This window comes from Taudactylus pleione, unplaced genomic scaffold (genome assembly GCF_031769625.1).
Source record: "Taudactylus pleione unplaced genomic scaffold, aTauple2 ptg001059l, whole genome shotgun sequence".
Taxonomy (NCBI): domain Eukaryota; kingdom Metazoa; phylum Chordata; class Amphibia; order Anura; family Myobatrachidae; genus Taudactylus; species Taudactylus pleione.
In genome coordinates, this window is record NW_028285460.1 from 69,837 (window position 1) to 88,810 (window position 18,974).

At 45.3% G+C, this 18,974-nt stretch overlaps 1 protein-coding gene across 1 annotated transcript in view; it reads left to right on the forward strand.

Moving 5' to 3' along the window:
- The first annotated feature begins 1,191 nt into the window (after positions 1 to 1,191).
- The window catches only part of LOC148453937 (beta-1,4-galactosyltransferase 3-like), an 86,698-nt gene continuing 68,915 nt past the window's right edge, over positions 1,192 to 18,974 (forward strand). The window contains exons 1-2 of the mRNA XM_088461469.1: positions 1,192 to 1,213; positions 2,221 to 2,802. Coding sequence (XP_088317595.1) covers positions 2,538 to 2,802 — 265 coding nt within the window. The 5' untranslated portion in view covers positions 1,192 to 1,213; positions 2,221 to 2,537. The remainder of the gene's footprint in view (positions 1,214 to 2,220; positions 2,803 to 18,974) is intronic.

The following is an 18,974-nucleotide window of genomic DNA, read 5'->3' on the forward strand; positions in this document are numbered from 1 at the left end:
TCTCTTCCCTCTTCCCTCTAGATCAGGGGTTCCCAACCACGGTCCTCAAGGCACACTAACAGTCCAGGTTTTAAGGATAGCCATGGATGAGCACAGGGGACTTAATTAGCACCTTAGGTATTTTGATTTAACCATCTGTGCTTAAGCATGGATATCACTAAAACCAGGACTGTTAGTGTGCCTTGAGGGCCGAGGTTGGGAATCACTGCTCTAGATTGTAAGCTCCTAGGAGCAGGGTTCTCTTCCCTCTAGATTGTAAGCTCCTAGGAGCAAGGTTCTCTTCCCTCTAGATTGTAAGCTCCTAGGAGCAGGGTTCTCTTCCCTCTTCCCTCTAGATTGTAAGCTCCTAGGAGCAGGGTTCTCTTCCCTCTAGATTGTAAGCTCCTAGGAGCAGGGTTCTCTTCCCTCTAGATTGTAAGCTCCTAGGAGCAGGGTTCTCTTGTACTCACACACCAGCTACACATTACACTCTCAGCACTCTGCTCTTTCCTGTTAGTCTCACCCACACTATTGGGTACAGGTATGAGCCGATGCTGAGTGCTCTGCCCACACCCCGTGCTGCTGTACTGTGTAGTGTACTGAGGATTGTATGGTATTACTGCACTGTACGTATTGTTTGCCCTATGTATGGCGCTGCGGAACACTTGTGGCGCCCTATAAATAAAATGTGTTAATAAAAAATCCTTTTTCAACTACAGCTAAATAAATGAATGAAAAGCACATTCTCTTTATGTCCAGGAAATTCTGTTCTTAGTTATAAAGAAACAATATGTATCTTCTGGAAATGCAAAATCTTCTGCTCTAAAAACAAAATATTGCAACTAATAAGAGGCACCTGTTAGTGTCAGCGCGGGGAACACACAGGGTGAGTGTTAGAGGCTGAATCTGAGCCCTAATAGCCTCAGTACAAGGGTGGGAAAAGCCTCAGCAGAGAAAGAGTTAAAGCCTAGCGATCCGCGCTCTACCAACGTTTGCCTGATGTTTAATGTGTTTGAGAAGCAATCATTAATATTATTCTGTTTACATGCGTTAATATTTAATCCTGCTGACTTGTGGCGCTCGGTCCTTACTGTATGTCACCCACAGCATGAATTTGCCAAAGATCTGTGTAATCCGGCTCCGTGTGCCGTCGTCGTTCCTTATTCAACCTGTCTGACTTGAGAATATTCAGGTTTTGTCACCTGTGTCCCCAGTCTCTTGCATGGGATGGACTGTAAGTAATCCTGCTGAGTGACTGGTGGTGAGAATGCAGAGTGACTGCACGGAACGTCTCTGTCCAGGGTTCTTCATTCCACTTTCTCTATTCATCAGATAAGCTGTGTGTGGCCACTCTCCTCCTCTCCTCCTAGTGCCACAAGCTGAGCTAGCGGGAGGGGAATTCCGTGCTTCCCTGCACATCCTGTGTACCTGACAATGCTGGGACTGGTGCTTCCCCTGCACATCCTGTGTACCTGACAATGCTGGGACTGGTGCTTCCCCTGCACATCCTGTGTACCTGACAATGCTGGGACTGGTGCTTCCCTGCACATCCTGTGTACCTGACAATGCTGGGACTGGTGCTTCCCCTGCACATCCTGTGTACCTGACAATGCTGGGACTGGTGCTTCCCCTGCACATCCTGTGTACCTGACAATGCTGGGACTGGTGCTTCCCTGCACATCCTGTGTACCTGACAATGCTGGGACTGGTGCTTCCCCTGCACATCCTGTGTACCTGACAATGCTGGGACTGGTGCTTCCCTGCACATCCTGTGTACCTGACAATGCTGGGACTGGTGCTTCCCCTGCACATCCTGGTACCTGACTATGCTGGGACTGGTGCTTCCTCTGTACATTATAATCCTGTGTACCTGACAATGCTGGGACTGGTGCCTCCTCTGCACATTATAATCCTATGTACCTGAATAGCTGGGACGGGTGCATCCTCTGCACATTGTAATCCTATGTACCTGAATAGCTGGGACGGGTGCCTCCTCTGCACATTATAATCCTATGTACCTGAATAGCTGGGACGGGTGCATCCTCTGCACATTGTAATCCTATGTACCTGAATAGCTGGGACGGGTGCATCCTCTGCACATTGTAATCCTATGTACCTGAATAGCTGGGACGGGTGCCTCCTCTGCACATTGTAATCCTATGTACCTGAATTGCTGGGACGGGTGCCTCCTCTGTCATGTATGCTGTCTGAGACCTCTTCCCTCTTTATTGTATTTTGCAGGCTGAGAACATCTGGCATGCGTTAGGACTGCTGGCTCAGCTGCACATGACTCCTCCGGCAGCCCAGATTCCCCGTCCGCCTCCTGTGCCTTACTCCTCGCTGCCTCGTCCACAGCTTTTCTCAAGTTTTTTAATTCCTCTTCTGTATCAAGTTCCTTTTTGAAGTTTCTCTGCGTGCAGAAAGTGATGAGCTCTGGTGTACTGGTTTGGGTGGGAAACCAGTATGAACTCGCTGCTTACTGAACCTTACAGTGGAATATTGATATACACGATTGCTTCATCCATTGGGTTCTGCCACCGTCATCACTAGAACAAAACATGGTCATCGCTAAAGGCCGTTACTTGCTCATCTTCCTCTGCGTCCAGCTGGTGGTGATGGCGTTGCTGTACCGGGAGGGCTATAGGAAGAGAGTAGCGTACTTCTTTGGTATTTTTTACAAGAATGAACCCCAGTCTATAACGCTGCTGAACCCCCAAAACCTCTCTCTGCCTGGTGACGTTTATGCCAATTTAAGTTTGATCGCCAAGCTCGCCGTTCGGGACGAATTGCTGCCGTATTGCCCAGAGACCTCTCCGTTCATTGGTAAGCTTTAGCTAGCAGGATTTTATGTATTCTGATCTTATTTCCAGCATAATCTAAAATAAAATGTCAAATGTCTTTGTTATGTTATATAAATATAATTACCAGCTTACATGCAGTATTCAGAACCTTGAAGTGCGATTTGTAGGGGGGGTGCTGTGAAATAGGTGTATATCTGAACTCCAACTGGACTGCGCTGAGATTCCACGGTTGTTATTATTATTATCCTTTATTTATATGGCGCCACAAGGGTTCCGCAGCGCCTCACATAGTACATGAACAAATGAGCAAAGTCGTAAAACAGCGACATACAGTACAAGACAATACAGAATAAGAACATGGTATATAAACATTGCTGCAGCGATCATAACGCTCAAAAAAGCAGCATGGCGTCCGCTACCAAGTGTTAGGTGCCATTGTGGGGAGTTTTGAGTAGATAATCGTATGAGCGAGGGAAGGAAAAGCACGTGAGGGAAGAGGGCCCTGCTCCTGAGAGCTTACATTCTATAGGGGGGAGACAGACAGGGGTGACACAGATGGGGGGTAGACGGTGAGGAAGAAGCATGTAAGCAGCAGGTTAGGGTGAGAGCTTACATTCTATAGGGGGGAGGCAGACAGGGGTGACACAGATGGGGGTAGACGGTGAGGAAGAAGCATGTAAGCAGCAGGTTAGGGTGAGAGCTTACATTCTATAGGGGGGAGGCAGACAGGGGTGACACAGATGGGGGTATACAGTGAGGAAGAAGCATGTAAGCAGCAGGTTAGGGTGAGAGCTTACATTCTATAGGGGGGAAGCAGACAGGGGTGACACAGATGGGGGTATACAGTGAGGAAGAAGCATGTAAGCAGCAGGTTAGGGTGAGAGCTTACATTCTATAGGGGGGAGACAGACACGGGTGACACAGATGGGGGGTAGACAGTGAGGAAGAAGCATGTAAGCAGCAGGTTAGGGTGAGAGCTTACATTCTATAGGGGGGAGACAGACAGGGGTGACACAGATGGGGGGTAGACAGTGAGGAAGAAGCATGTAAGCAGCAGGTTAGGGTGAGAGCTTACATTCTATAGGGGGGAGACAGACAGGGGTGACACAGATGGGGGGTAGACAGTGAGGAAGAAGCATGTAAGCAGCAGGTTAGGGTGAGAGCTTACATTCTATAGGGGGGAGACAGACAGGGGTGACACAGATGGGGGGTAGACAGTGAGGAAGAAGCATGTAAGCAGCAGGTTAGGGTGAGAGCTTACATTCTATAGGGGGGAGACAGACAGGGGTGACACAGATGGGGGGTAGACAGTGAGGAAGAAGCATGTAAGCAGCAGGTTAGGGTGAGAGCTTACATTCTATAGGGGGGAGGCAGACAGGGGTGACACAGATGGGGGGGTAGACAGTGAGGAGGAAGCATGTAAGCAGCAGGTTAGGGTGAGAGCTACAAATGTTGCTGAGAAATTACAAATGGCTCCGTTTTAGTTTGAGTTTAGAACCAGTGGTTTCAGCTACAAATCCTATATCAGTTGCCAGAAGTTATTCTGATACAATATATTACTCTCTACAACTTATTGGGTAACGTTGTTTATTGCAGTTATTAGTATTCATTATTAGTACTTATTATCAGTGACATAGCGCGTTACAATTGGGAACAGCGCAGTGATAACATGATACAGTCAAAGTGGTAAGCGGGTGTGCTATATTTCTGGGTGTATACAGTGGTAAGCGGGTGTGCTATATTTCTGGGTGTATACAGTGGTAAGCGGGTGTGCTATATTTCTGGGTGTATACAGTGGTAAGCGGGTGTGCTATATTTTTGGGTGTATACAGTGGTAAGCGGGTGTGCTATATTTTTCGGTGTATACAGTGGTAAGCGGGTGTGCTATATTTTTCGGTGTATACAGTGGTAAGCGGGTGTGCTATATTTCTAGGTGTATACAGTGGTAAGCGGATGTGCTATATTTCTGGGTGTATACAGTGGTAAGCGGGTGTGCTATATTTCTGGGTGTATACAGTGGTAAGCGGGTGTGCTATATTTCTGGGTGTATACAGTGGTAAGCGGGTGTGCTATATTTCTGGGTGTATACAGTGGTAAGCGGGTGTGCTATATTTCTGGGTGTATACAGTGGTAAGCGGGTGTGCTATATTTCTGGGTGTATACAATGGTAAGCGGGTGTGCTATATTTCTAGGTGTATACAGTGGTAAGCGGGTGTGCTATATTTCTAGGTGTATACAGTGGTAAGCGGGTGTGCTATATTTCTGGGTGTATACAGTGGTAAGCGGGTGTGCTATATTTCTGGGTGTATACAGTGGTAAGCGGGTGTGCTATATTTCTGGGTGTATATAGTGGTAAGCGGGTGTGCTATATTTCTGGGTGTATACAGTGGTAAGTGGGTGTGCTATATTTCTGGGTGTATATAGTGGTAAGTGGGTGTGCTATATTTCTGGGTGTATACAGTGGTAAGTGGGTGTGCTATATTTCTGGGTGTATACAGTGGTAAGCGGGTGTGCTATATTTTTGGGTTTATACAGTGGTAAGTGGGTGTGCTATATTTTTCGGTGTATACAGTGGTAAGCGGGTGTGCTATATTTCTAGGTGTATACAGTGGTAAGCGGGTGTGCTATATTTCTGGGTGTATATAGTGGTAAGCGGGTGTGCTATATTTCTAGGTGTATACAGTGGTAAGCGGGTGTGCTATATTTCTGGGTGTATACAGTGGTAAGTGGGTGTGCTATATTTCTGGGTGTATATAGTGGTAAGTGGGTGTGCTATATTTCTGGGTGTATACAGTGGTAAGCGGGTGTGCTATATTTCTTTGTGTATACAGTGGTAAGCGGGTGTGCTATATTTCTGGGTGTATACAGTGGTAAGCGGGTGTGCTATATTTCTGGGTGTATATAGTGGTAAGCGGGTGTGCTATATTTCTAGGTGTATACAGTGGTAAGCGGGTGTGCTATATTTCTGGGTGTATACAGTGGTAAGCGGGTGTGCTATATTTCTGGGTGTATATAGTGGTAAGTGGGTGTGCTATATTTCTGGGTGTATACAGTGGTAAGTGGGTGTGCTATATTTCTGGGTGTATACAGTGGTAAGTGGGTGTGCTATATTTCTGGGTGTATACAGTGGTAGGCGGGTGTGCTATATTTTTGGGTGTATACAGTGGTAGGCGGGTGTGCTATATTTTTGGGTGTATACAGTGGTAAGCGGGTGTGCTATATTTGCGGGTGTATACAGTGGTAAGCGGGTGTGCTATATTTGCGGGTGTGCTATATTTGTGGGTGTATACAGTGGTAAGTGGGTGTGCTATATTTTTGGGTGTATACAGTGGTAAGCGGGTGTGCTATATTTGCGGGTGTGCTATATTTCTGGGTGTATACAGTGGTAAGCGGGTGTGCTACATTTCTGGGTGTATATAGTGGTAAGTGGGTGTGCTATATTTCTGGGTGTATATAGTGGTAAGTGGGTGTGCTATATTTCTGGGTGTATACAGTGGTAAGTGGGTGTGCTATATTTCGGGGTGTATACAGTGGTAAGTGGGTGTGCTATATTTGTGGGTGTATACAGTGGTAAGTGGGTGTGCTATATTTCTGGGTGTATACAGTGGTAAGCGGGTGTGCTATATTTCTGGGTGTATACAGTGGTAAGCGGGTGTGCTATATTTCTGGGTGTATACAGTGGTAAGTGGGTGTGCTATATTTCGGGGTGTATACAGTGGTAAGTGGGTGTGCTATATTTCTGGGTGTATACAGTGGTAAGCGGGTGTGCTATATTTCTGGGTGTATACAATGGTAAGCGGGTGTGCTATATTTCTGGGTGTATACGGTGGTAAGCGGGTGTGCTATATTTCTGGGTGTATACGGTGGTAAGCGGGTGTGCTATATTTCTGGGTGTATACGGTGGTAAGCGGGTGTGCTATATTTCTGGGTGTATACGGTGGTAAGCGGGTGTGCTATATTTCTGGGTGTATACGGTGGTAAGCGGGTGTGCTATATTTGTCGGTGTATACGGTGGTAAGCGGGTGTGCTATATTTCTGGATGTATACAGTGGTAAGCGGGTGTGCTATATTTGTGGGTGTATACAGTGGTAAGTGTGTGTGCTATATTTCTGGGTGTATACAGTGGTAAGTGGGTGTGCTATATTTGTGGGTGTATACAGTGGTAAGCGGGTGTGCTATATTTGTGGGTGTATACAGTGGTAAGCGGGTGTGCTATATTTGTGGGTGTATACAGAGGTGGCCAAAATTGCGGACACTTTTTGAAATTTGAATGTTTTTCAACTTCGAATGCTTATAAAAACTGTTACACGTCACGCAGTGCAAGGATTCATGTATCAAATGAAAGGTAATTTGATGCTTAATTAAACACAATAAACAGAGGTGAAATATTTTACATTACAAGGGAAGTTATGCCGTGAAATCAACAATTTGGGTGAAAATCCCTGTGTACTTATGATGTTACTGTCCTATCAGTATTTCGTTGGGTATCCTTGATTTTTCAAGACAGCAGCACAGCGATGTGTCATTGAGCCAACCAGTGTTTGAAGCTCTTCCTTCTTTATTATATGGTGCCATGTGACAATTATAGCCTCTGCGACCAGACGCCTTTCGCCTAGGCCGTCCCTGGTCACGGGTTAGCGCTTTTGGACTTCCACCTGTTTGGTGTCGGCTGTTCCCACCTGATCCCTCGCAATGGACCAGGTCTGCACGGTAGCTGGCAGAGGGCTTGAACTTGGAGACACGGAGCTCTTACCCAGAACAGCAGGAGAACGGAATAACGTTTTGGCACAATTCTGTTGGTCGCAGGATTGAGGCAATTGAAGTAAAGGCAAACGGTGTTTATTTACTCAATGTCTTAAAGAAGACCCTCCCTTCCGTCTGAAGTGGAATATCACACAGAAATCAAACAGCAATTCTCCACAAAGGATTTCCAAAGATGTACCACACACAGGAACCTTATCAGCAGCTCTTCTCCTCAAACAAGTTACAGGGTTTTACCCATACAGGGCTCACAGTCCCTCTTTTTATGTCATTCTTACACACAACATCACAGGGGGCAAATCCACCCTGTGTTCCTTCTAGCCAATCAGGCTATCTCAGAAAACATTAATTAAACAACATATTACATTTCAAAGGAGTCTCTCAATATCCTCCTTCCTAATCCACCAACACAAACTGATTTATCATACATTATACTGTCTCCTAAAATGTTGATATAACATGTCACAGGAAATGGTAAATGACATTTATCCTTATCAGTTTGACATTTCCAACCTTAACACATTCAGCTTTTAGAAGTGGCATCCAAAAGGATCTTCTTAAAAACAAATTAATTGTCTTTTCAAAAGTAAGTTCTGTACATGAAGAGTTTGGCTATATGACACCATTCACACCTTCACACAGAGACCTTCCAGCCAGAGTTCACTGACCACAACAGGTCTTCCTATTCATCAGACCTCCTGCTAGTTTCTGCAGACACAGAGGCTGGTCATGTCATATACAGGCATATATTCAAGAAGTGCATTTTCTCTACAAAATATACATTTAAACCATATAGTGCATAGCCTATTATATATATATGTTGCCTCATGCACTAATGCATTGCAGATCAGCTGCAGTGCATTACAGCAATACACATATACTTTAATACAGTTTATTATAAACCATGTGCAGTGTTTACACTGTCCTTTTAAAAATGGCGCAATGGCATGAGGGTTAATCCCTTCAGTGCTGTGGCAGCCATTAACCCCGTGTTGCCTGCCTCTGGCCACAGCCTCAATTACTTGCATTTATTGGATGGACGCCTCAGATGTACCAGTGTTTTCAAACGGGACCTCAAATGTTCTATGGGGTTCAGGTCTGGGCTATTCCCTGGCCATCCCAGCACCTGTATGTCATTCTCCGTGAACCTCTTTTTGTATGACCGTGCAGTGTGGCAGGGAGCTGAATCCTGATGGGAGAAAAATGGAGCATTATCTGGGAAAAGATCCCTGATAGAAGGTAGACGTTTTGGTTGTAGGATTGTGTCAATGTACTTTCTGCTGTTCAGTGTGCCATCTATGACATAAAGGCGTCCTACAGCATCTGCTGTCATACATGCCCAGATCATAACACTTGTAGGATGGTATCAGTGTGCCATCTATGACATAAAGGTGGCCTACAGCATCTGCTATCATACATGCCCAGATCATAACACTTGTAGGATGGTGTCAGTGTGCCATCTATGACATAAAGGCGGCCTATAGCATCTGCTATCATACATGCCCAGATCATAACACTTGTAGGATGGTATCAGTGTGCCATCTATGACATAAAGGCGGCCTACAGCATCTGCTGTCATACATGCCCAGATCATAACACTTGTAGGATGGTGTCAGTGTGCCATGTATGACATAAAGGAGGCCTACCGCACCTGCTGTCATACATGCCCAGATCATAACACTTGTAGGATGGTATCAGTGTGCCATCTATGACATAAAGGCGGCCTACCGCATCTGCTGTCATACATGCCCAGATCATAACACTTGTAGGATGGTATCAGTGTGCCATCTATGACATAAAGGCGGCCTACAGCATCTGCTATCATACATGCCCAGATCATAACACTTGTAGGATGGTATCAGTGTGCCATCTATGACATAAAGGCGGCCTACAGCATCTGCTGTCATACATGCCCATATCATAACACTTGTAGGATGTTATCAGTGTGCCATCTATGACATAAAGGCGTCCTACAGCATCTGCTGTCATACATGCCCAGATCATAACACTTGTAGGATGGTATCAGTGTGCCATCTATGACATAAAGGCGGCCTACGGCATCTGCTGTCATACATGCCCAGATCATAACACTGGTAGGATGTTATCAGTGTGCCATCTATGACATAACGGCGGCCTACGGCCTCTGCTGTCATACATGCCCAGATCATAACACTTGTAGGATGGTATCAGTGTGCCATCTATGACATAAAGGCGGCCTACAGCATCTGCTGTCATACATGCCCAGATCATAACACTTGTAGGATGGTATCAGTGTGCCATCTATGACATAAAGGTGTCCTATAGCATCTGCTATCATACATGCCCAGATCATAACACTTGTAGGATGGTATCAGTGTGCCATCTATGACATAAAGGCGGCCTACAGCATCTGCTGTCATACATGCCCAGATCATAACACTTGTAGGATGGTGTCAGTGTGCCATCTATGACATAACGGTGGCCTACAGCATCTGCTGTCATACATGCCCAGATCATAACACTTGTAGGATTCTTTGTTGTCGCTTGAATGCAATCTGGATGTACCTCTTCCCCGATGCGACGTCTCCGATATTTTCTCCCATCACTGCCTAATATGGATATCTTAGTTTCGTCACTCCATATCACTTGTTTCCACTGACCTTCTGTCCATGCAATGTGTTCTTTCGCCCACTGTATTCGTTTCTGCCGCTGCTTTTTATTCAGCAATGGCTTTTTTCGGGGAATCCTACCTTTTTAGGCCAACCTCCGTTAGTCTTCTCCGTTCCGTTCTTGCACTGACAATAACACTATTTGCACTCAGGTCACTGCTAATGGGCGGAGATGACATCCATCTGTCCCTGACGCAAATTCGTTTTATTCTCCTATCATCAACAGCTGTTGTGCACTTTTTCCGGCCTTTTCCGTCTTTGTTTTGTATAGATTGTGTTTCCATAGAGCGTACACAAAACTTTCGTACTCCTGATGTCACATTCCCACCAACTTCTCTCACAATTGCTGCATAGGAAAGACCATTTTCACGTAACACCACAATCCTGGATCTCTTCCTGGCTGACCAGTCCCCACTTTGCCTGGACGACATTGTTGTATTTATTTCTTACACCGTCGTTAGCACTAAACAATACACACAAACATCCGACCGTAATCGCACTTCAGTAACCAACTTTATTCTGCAACATGAAACAGCCAAACTGACCTTTCCCAGCTTTGTACATGACCTCGCACCTGCTCATACACCACAGCTGATTGGTCCTCAGAACGACGATTCCGATTGGCTGGTAGTAGCTGTTACTACAATCCGCTTCTTGAATCTCACGTATCTGTGGTTCTTTGTCTGACTGAAAGTAGCAGAACTTCCCTTGTAATGCAAATATGTCACCTCTGTTTATTGTGTTTAATTCAGCATAAATTTCCTTTCATTTGATACATGAATCATTTCGCTGCGAGAAGTGAAACAGTTTTTATAAGCATTCAAATTTCAAAATGTGTCCGCAATTTTGGCCACCACTGTATACACCCAGAAATATAGCACACCCACTTACCACTGTATACACCCAGAAATATAGCACACCCGCTTACCACTGTATACACCCAGAAATATAGCACACCCGCTTACCACTGTATACACCCAGAAATATAGCACACCCGCTTACCACTGTATACACCCAGAAATATAGCACACCCACTTACCACTGTATACACCCAGAAATATAGCACACCCGCTTACCACTGTATACACCCAGAAATCTAGCACACCCGCTTACCACTGTATACACCCAGAAATATAGCACACCCGCTTACCACTGTATACACCCAGAAATATAGCACACCCGCTTACCACTGTATACACCCAGAAATCTAGCACACCCGCTTACCACTGTATACACCCAGAAATATAGCACACCCGCTTACCACTGTATACACCCAGAAATATAGCACACCCGCTTACCACTGTATACACCCAGAAATATAGCCCCGACCACTTGTTAATACCCTGTGAAATGCAGCTGTCTCAGTGATCACTGGTCTCGGCTGTTCTGTCTATTATACTGACAGAACAGTGCATGTGCGATGAGGAGTGCATGTGCGATGAGGAGTGCATGTGCGATGAGGAGTGCATGTGCGATGAGGAGTGCATGTGCGATGAGGAGTGCATGTGCGATGAGGAGTGCATGTGTGAGTGTGGCCGGAGGCCGACCACACGTGATTAAAATGGCTCCCAAGGCATGGAGGGGATTAACCCTCATGCCATTGCGCCATTTTTGAAAGGACAGTGTAAAAAGCGCACTGCACATGGTTTATAATAAACTGATCTGCAATGCATTAGTGCATGAGGCAACGTATATATAATAGGCTGTGCACTATATGGTTTACATGTATATTTTGTAGAGAAAATGCACTTATTGAATATATGTCTGTATAAGACATGAGCAGCCTCTGTGTCTGCAGATACTAGATGCTGATTGTGATTCCCTTAGCAGGAGGTGTGATGAATAGGGTGACTGGAAGGTCTCTGTGTGAAGGTGTCATATAGCCAAACACTACATGTACAGAACTTACTTTGAAAAGACAATTTGTTGTTAAGAACCTTTTGGATGTCACTGAATGTGTTAAGGTTGGAAATGCCAAACTGACTGATAAGGATGAATGTCATTTACTATTTCCTGTGACATGTTATACCAACATTATAGGAGACAGTATAATGTATGATAAATCAGTTTGTGTTGGTGGATTAGGAAGGAGGATATTGAGAGACTCCTTTGAAATGTAATATGTTGTTAATTTATGTTTTGTGAGATAGAATGATTGGCTAGAGGGAGCACAGGGTGGATTTGCCCCCTGTGATGTTGTGTGTAAGAATGACATAAAAAGAGGGACTGTGAGTTCTGTGTGTGGTACAACCCTGTAACTTCTGTGTGGAGAAGACCTGCTGATCAGATTCCTGTATGTGGAACATCTTTGGAAATCCTTTGTGGAGAATTGCTGTATGATTTCTGTGTGATATTCCCCTTCAGACGGAAGGGAGGGTCTTCTTTAAGACATTGAGCAATAAAAATCTTGCCTGAATTCAATTGTATCTCAATCCTGCGACCAAAAGAATTGCGCCAAACGCTATTCCGTTCTCCTGCTGTTCTGGGTAAGTGGATGGTGACCTACCAGTCTGACAGTGCCTGGTACGTATAAAGGGGATTTATCACATCTGCCAGAGGGATAATGTGGATTAGTTGTGCATTTATCTAACTCAGCCTGTATAATAACATAAGCGGATTGGTTGCTATGGGCAACTTCTCCACTTTATCTCTCCGAGATTTCATACATCTCCCATTCAATTTGCAATCGTACCCCAACAGCTGATCTAAGAACCCATTCATATTATCGCATGACATCCTTTTTTGGCAGGGAGATCATGTATTCTGTAGGTCGCTTGGGATATAGATAATATATATAAATATATATATATATATTTAACTCTAGCTCCAGCGGCAGGCAGGGCGCCAGAGCTAGAGAGGGCAACCTTAAGCGCGCGTGGTCATGAAAAGGGGGCGTGTCTATAAGACTCGTCCCCTTTTCGTCATACTTGGGGGCGTGCCCGGCGCTTACGGACATGCCGGGCAGCCCCCAAGCTCTGCAGAAAGGGAGAATAGATGACGGGCGCATGCGCCCGGCGTCTATTCTCCGGCGGTGACCGGGACGTCACCGCGACACCGCATGTTTCTCAACCCGCGGGGAGAATGGCACCCGCAGGCTGTGAGGGCAGGGCGCCGCGCCCCGCTAAAACAGCCTAGCGGGAACGCTATATATATATATATATATATATATATATATATATATATATATATATATATATATATATATATATATATATATATATATATATATATATATATATATATATATACATATATATATATACACACATATACATATATATACATATATACACACACACACTGCTCAAAAAAATACAGGGAACACTTAAACAACACAATGTAACTCCAAGTCATTCACACTTCTGTGAAATCAAACTGTCCACTTAGGAAGCAACATTGATTGACAATCACTTTCACATGCTGTTGTGCAAATGGAATAGACAACAGGTGGAAATTATAGGCAATTAGCAAGACACCCCCAATAAAGGAGTGGTTCTGCAGGTGGTGACCACCGACCACTTCTCTGTTCCTTTGCTTTTTGGCTGATGTTTTGGTCACTTTTGAATGCTGGCGGTGCTTTCACTCTAGTGGTAGCATGAGACGGAGTCTATAACCCACACAAGTGGCTCAGGTAGTGCAACTCATCCAGGATGGCACATCAATGGGAGCTGTGGCAAGAAGGTTTGCTGTGTCTGTCAGTGTAGGGCCAGTACATCAGGAGACGTGGAGGAGGCCGTAGGAGTGCAACAACCCAACAGCAGGACCGCTACCTCCGCCTTTGTGCAAGGAGGAACAGGAGGAGCACCGCCAAAGCCCTGCAAAATGACCTCCAGCAGGCCACAAATGTGCATGTGTCTGCTCAAACAGTCAGAAACAGACTCCATGAGGGTTGTATGAGGGCCCAACGTCCACAGGTGGGGGTTGTGCTTACAGCCCAACACCGTGCAGGACGTTTGGCATTTGCCAAAGAACACCAAGATTGGCAAATTCGCCACTGGCGCCCTGTGCTCTTCACAGATGAAAGCAGGTTCACACTGAGCACATGTGACAGACGTGACAGAGTCTAGAGACGTCAAGGAGAACTTTCTGCTGCCTGCAACATCCTCCAGCATGACCAGTTTCGCAGCGGGTCAGTAATGGTGTGGGGTGGCATTTCTTTGGGGGGCAGCACAGCCCTCCATGTGCTCGCTAGAGGTAGCCTGACTGCCATTAGGTCCCGAGATGAGATCCTCAGACCCCTTGTGAGACCATATGCTGGTGCGGTTTGCCCTGGGTTCCTCCTAATGCAAGACAATGCTAGACCTCATGTGGCTCAAGTGTGTGAGCAGTCCCTGCAAGACGAAGGCATTGATGCTATGGACTGGCCTGCCCGTTCCCCAGACCTGAATCCAATTGAGCACATCTGGGACGTCATGTCTCGCTCCATCCACCAACGCCACGGTGCACCACAGACTGTCCAGGAGTTGGCAGATGCTTTAGTCCAGGTCTGGGAGGAGATCCCTCAGGAGTCCATCCGCCACCTCATCAGGAGCATGCCCAGGCGTTGTAGGGAGGTCATACAGGCACGTGGAGGCCACACACACTACTGAGCCTCAGTTTGACTTGTTTTAAGGACATTACATCAAAGTTGGAGCAGCCTGTAGTGTGTTTTTTCACTTTAATTTTGAGTGTTGCTCCAAAACCAGACCTCCACGGGTTAATAAATTTGATTTCCAATCATAATTTTTGTGTGATTTTGGTGCCAGCATATGCAACTATGTAAAGAACAAAGTATTTAACAAGAATATTTCATTCATTCAGATCTAGGATGTGTTATATATATATATATATATATACACACACACACTATGTACAGTAGACAAAAGTGATAGGACACCCCTGCTAACACAAAATGCAGTCATTTTACACGCGTTCCAAATGGACACTACTATGGCGGTCTCTACAAGAACACTCGGTAGGGGGACCCATGCACCTGCAGTTCTACAGAAACAACTAATGGTTTTATCAGGATGTCACCTCTCATGTTTCTACTGCGGCACTGGACTGGCATACAAAGCATTAATAACCTGGATGGACTGGCATACAGAGCATTAATAACCTGGATGGACTGGTATACAGAGCATTAATAACCTGGAAGCCCTGGTATACAGAGCATTCATAACCCGGATGGACTGGTATACAGCGCATTTGGTAACCTGGATGTACTGGCATACAGAGCATTAATAACCCGGATGGACTGGTATACAGAGCATTAATAACCTGGATGGACTGGTATACAGAGCATTAATAACCTGGATGGACTGGTATACAGAGCATTAATAACCCGGATTGACTGTTATACAGCGCATTTGGTAACCTGGATGGACTGGTATACAGAGCATTAATAACCCGGATGGACTGGCATACAGAGCATTAATAACCCGGATGGACTGGTATACAGAGCATTAATAACCTGGATGGACTGGTATACAGAGCATTAATAACCCGGATGGACTGGTATACAGAGCATTAATAACCCGGATGGACTGTTATACAGCGCATTTGGTAACCTGGATGGACTGGTATACAGAGCATTAATAACCCGGATGGACTGGCATACAGAGCATTAATAACCCGGATGGACTGGTATACAGAGCATTAATAACCCGGATGGACTGGTATACAGAGCAGTTGGTAACCTGGATGGACTGGTATACACAGAGCATTAATAACCCGGATGGACTGGTATACAGAGCATTAATAACCCGGATGGACTGGTATACAGAGCACTTGGTAACCTGGATAGACTGGTATACAGAGCATTAATAACCCGGATGGACTGGTATACAGAGCACTTGGTAACCCGGATGAACTGGTATACAGAGCACTTGGTAACCTGGATAGACTGGTATACAGAGAATTAATAACCTGGATGGACTGGTATACAGAGCATTAATAACCTGGATGGACTGGTATACAGAGCACTTGGTAACCTGGATAGACTGGTATACAGAGCATTAATAACCCGGATGGACTGGTATACAGAGCACTTGGTAACCCGGATGGACTGGTATACAGAGCAGTTGGTAACCTGGATGGACTGGTATACAGAGCACTTGGTAACCCGGATGGACTGGTATCCAGAGCATTAATAACCCGGATGGACTGGTATACAGAGCACTTGGTAACCTGGATGGACTGGTATACAGAGCACTTGGTAACCTGGATAGACTGGTATACAGAGCACTTGGTAACCCGGATGGACTGGTATACAGAGCACTTGGTAACCTGGATGGACTGGTATATAGAGCACTTGGTAACCTGGATAGACTGGTATACAGAGCTTTAATAAACTGGATGGACTGGTATACAGAGCATTAATAACCCGGATGGACTGGTATACAGAGCACTTGGTAACCTGGATGGACTGGTATACAGAGCACTTGGTAACCTGGTTGGACTGGTATACAGAGCATTAATAACCCGGATGGACTGGTATACAGAGCATTAATAACCCGGATGCACTGGTATACAGAGCATTAATAACCCGGATGGACTGGTATACAGAGCATTAATAACCCGGATGGACTGGTATACAGCGCATTTGGTAACCTGGATGGACTGGTATACAGAGCATTAATAACCCGGATGGACTGGCATACAGAGCATTAACAACCCGGATGGACTGGTATACAGAGCATTAATAACCCGGATGGACTGGTATACAGAGCAGTTGGTAACCTGGATGGACTGGTATACAGAGCATTAATAACCCGGATGGACTGATTTACAGAGCATTTGGTAACCCGGATGGACTGGTATAGAGAGCATTAATAACCTGGATGGACTGGTATACAGAGCATTAATAACCCGGATGGACTGGTATACAGAGCATTAATAACCTGGATGAACTGGTATACAGAGCATTAATAACCCGGATGGACTGGTATACAGAGCATTAATAACCCGGATGGACTGGTATACAGCGCATTTGGTAACCTGGATGGACTGGTATACAGAGCATTAATAACCCGGATGGACTGGCATACAGAGCATTAATAACCCGGATGGACTGGTATACAGAGCACTTGGTAACCTGGATAGACTGGTATACAGAGCATTAATAACCCGGATGGACTGGTATACAGAGCATTAATAACCCGGTTGGACTGGTATACAGAGTATTAATAACCCGGATGGACTGGTATACAGAGCACTTGGTAACCTGGATAGACTGGTATACAGAGAATTAATAACCTGGATAGACTGGTATACAGAGCATTAATAACCTGGATAGACTGGTATACAGAGCATTAATAACCTGGATGGACTGGTATACAGAGCATTAATAACCTGGATGGACTGGTATACAGAGCATTAATAACCTGGATGGACTGGTATACAGAGCATTAATAACCTGGATGGACTGGTATACAGAGCATTAATAACCTGGATGGACTGGTATACAGAGCATTAATAACCTGGATGGACTGGTATACAGAGCATTAATAACCCGTATGGACTGGTATACAGAGCATTAATAACCCGGATGGACTGGTATACAGAGCACTTGGTAACCTGGATAGACTGGTATACAGAGCACTTGTTAACCTGGATGGACTGGTATACAGAGCATTAATAACCCGGATGGACTGGTATACAGAGCATTAATAACCCGGTTGGACTGGTATACAGAGTATTAATAACCCGGATGGACTGGTATACAGAGCACTTGGTAACCTGGATAGACTGGTATACAGAGAATTAATAACCTGGATAGACTGGTATACAGAGCATTAATAACCTGGATAGACTGGTATACAGAGCATTAATAACCTGGATGGACTGGTATACAGAGCATTAATAACCTGGATGGACTGGTATACAGAGCATTAATAACCTGGATGGACTGGTATACAGAGCATTAATAACCTGGATGGACTGGTATACAGAGCATTAATAACCTGGATGGACTGGTATACAGAGCATTAATAACCCGTATGGACTGGTATACAGAGCATTAATAACCCGGATGGACTGGTATACAGAGCACTTGGTAACCTGGATAGACTGGTATACAGAGCACTTGGTAACCTGGATAGACTGGTATACAGAGCACTTGTTAACCTGGATGGACTGGTATACAGAGCACTTGGTAACCTGGATGGACTGGTATACAGAGCATTAATAACCTGGATGGACTGGTATACAGAGCACTTGGTAACCCGGATGGACTGGTTAACAGAGCACTTGGTAACCCGGATGGACTGGTATACAGAGCATTAATAACCCGGATGGACTGGTATACAGAGCACTTGGTAACCTGGATGGACTGGTATACAGAGCACTTGGTAACCTGGATGGACTGGTATACAGAGCACTTGGTAACCTGGATGGACTGGTATACAGAGCACTTGGTAACCTGGATGGACTGGTATACAGAGCACTTGGTAACCTGGATGGACTGGTATACAGAGCACTTGGTAACCCGAATGGACTGGTATACAGAGCATTAATAACCTGGATGGACTGGTATACAGAGCACTTGGTAACCTGGATGGACTGGTATACAGAGCACTTGGTAACCTGGATGGACTGGTATACAGAGCACTTGGTAACCTGGATGGACTGGTATACAGAGCATTAATAACCCGGATGGACTGGTATACAGAGCATTTGGTAACCTGGATGGACTGACCAGCTCATAGTCCAGATCTTAACCCCATTGAGCACCTTTGGAATGAGTTGGAGCGCTGGGTGCGTTCTTGGCCGACTTACCCTTCCTCAGTGTCACAGTTGGTCACTG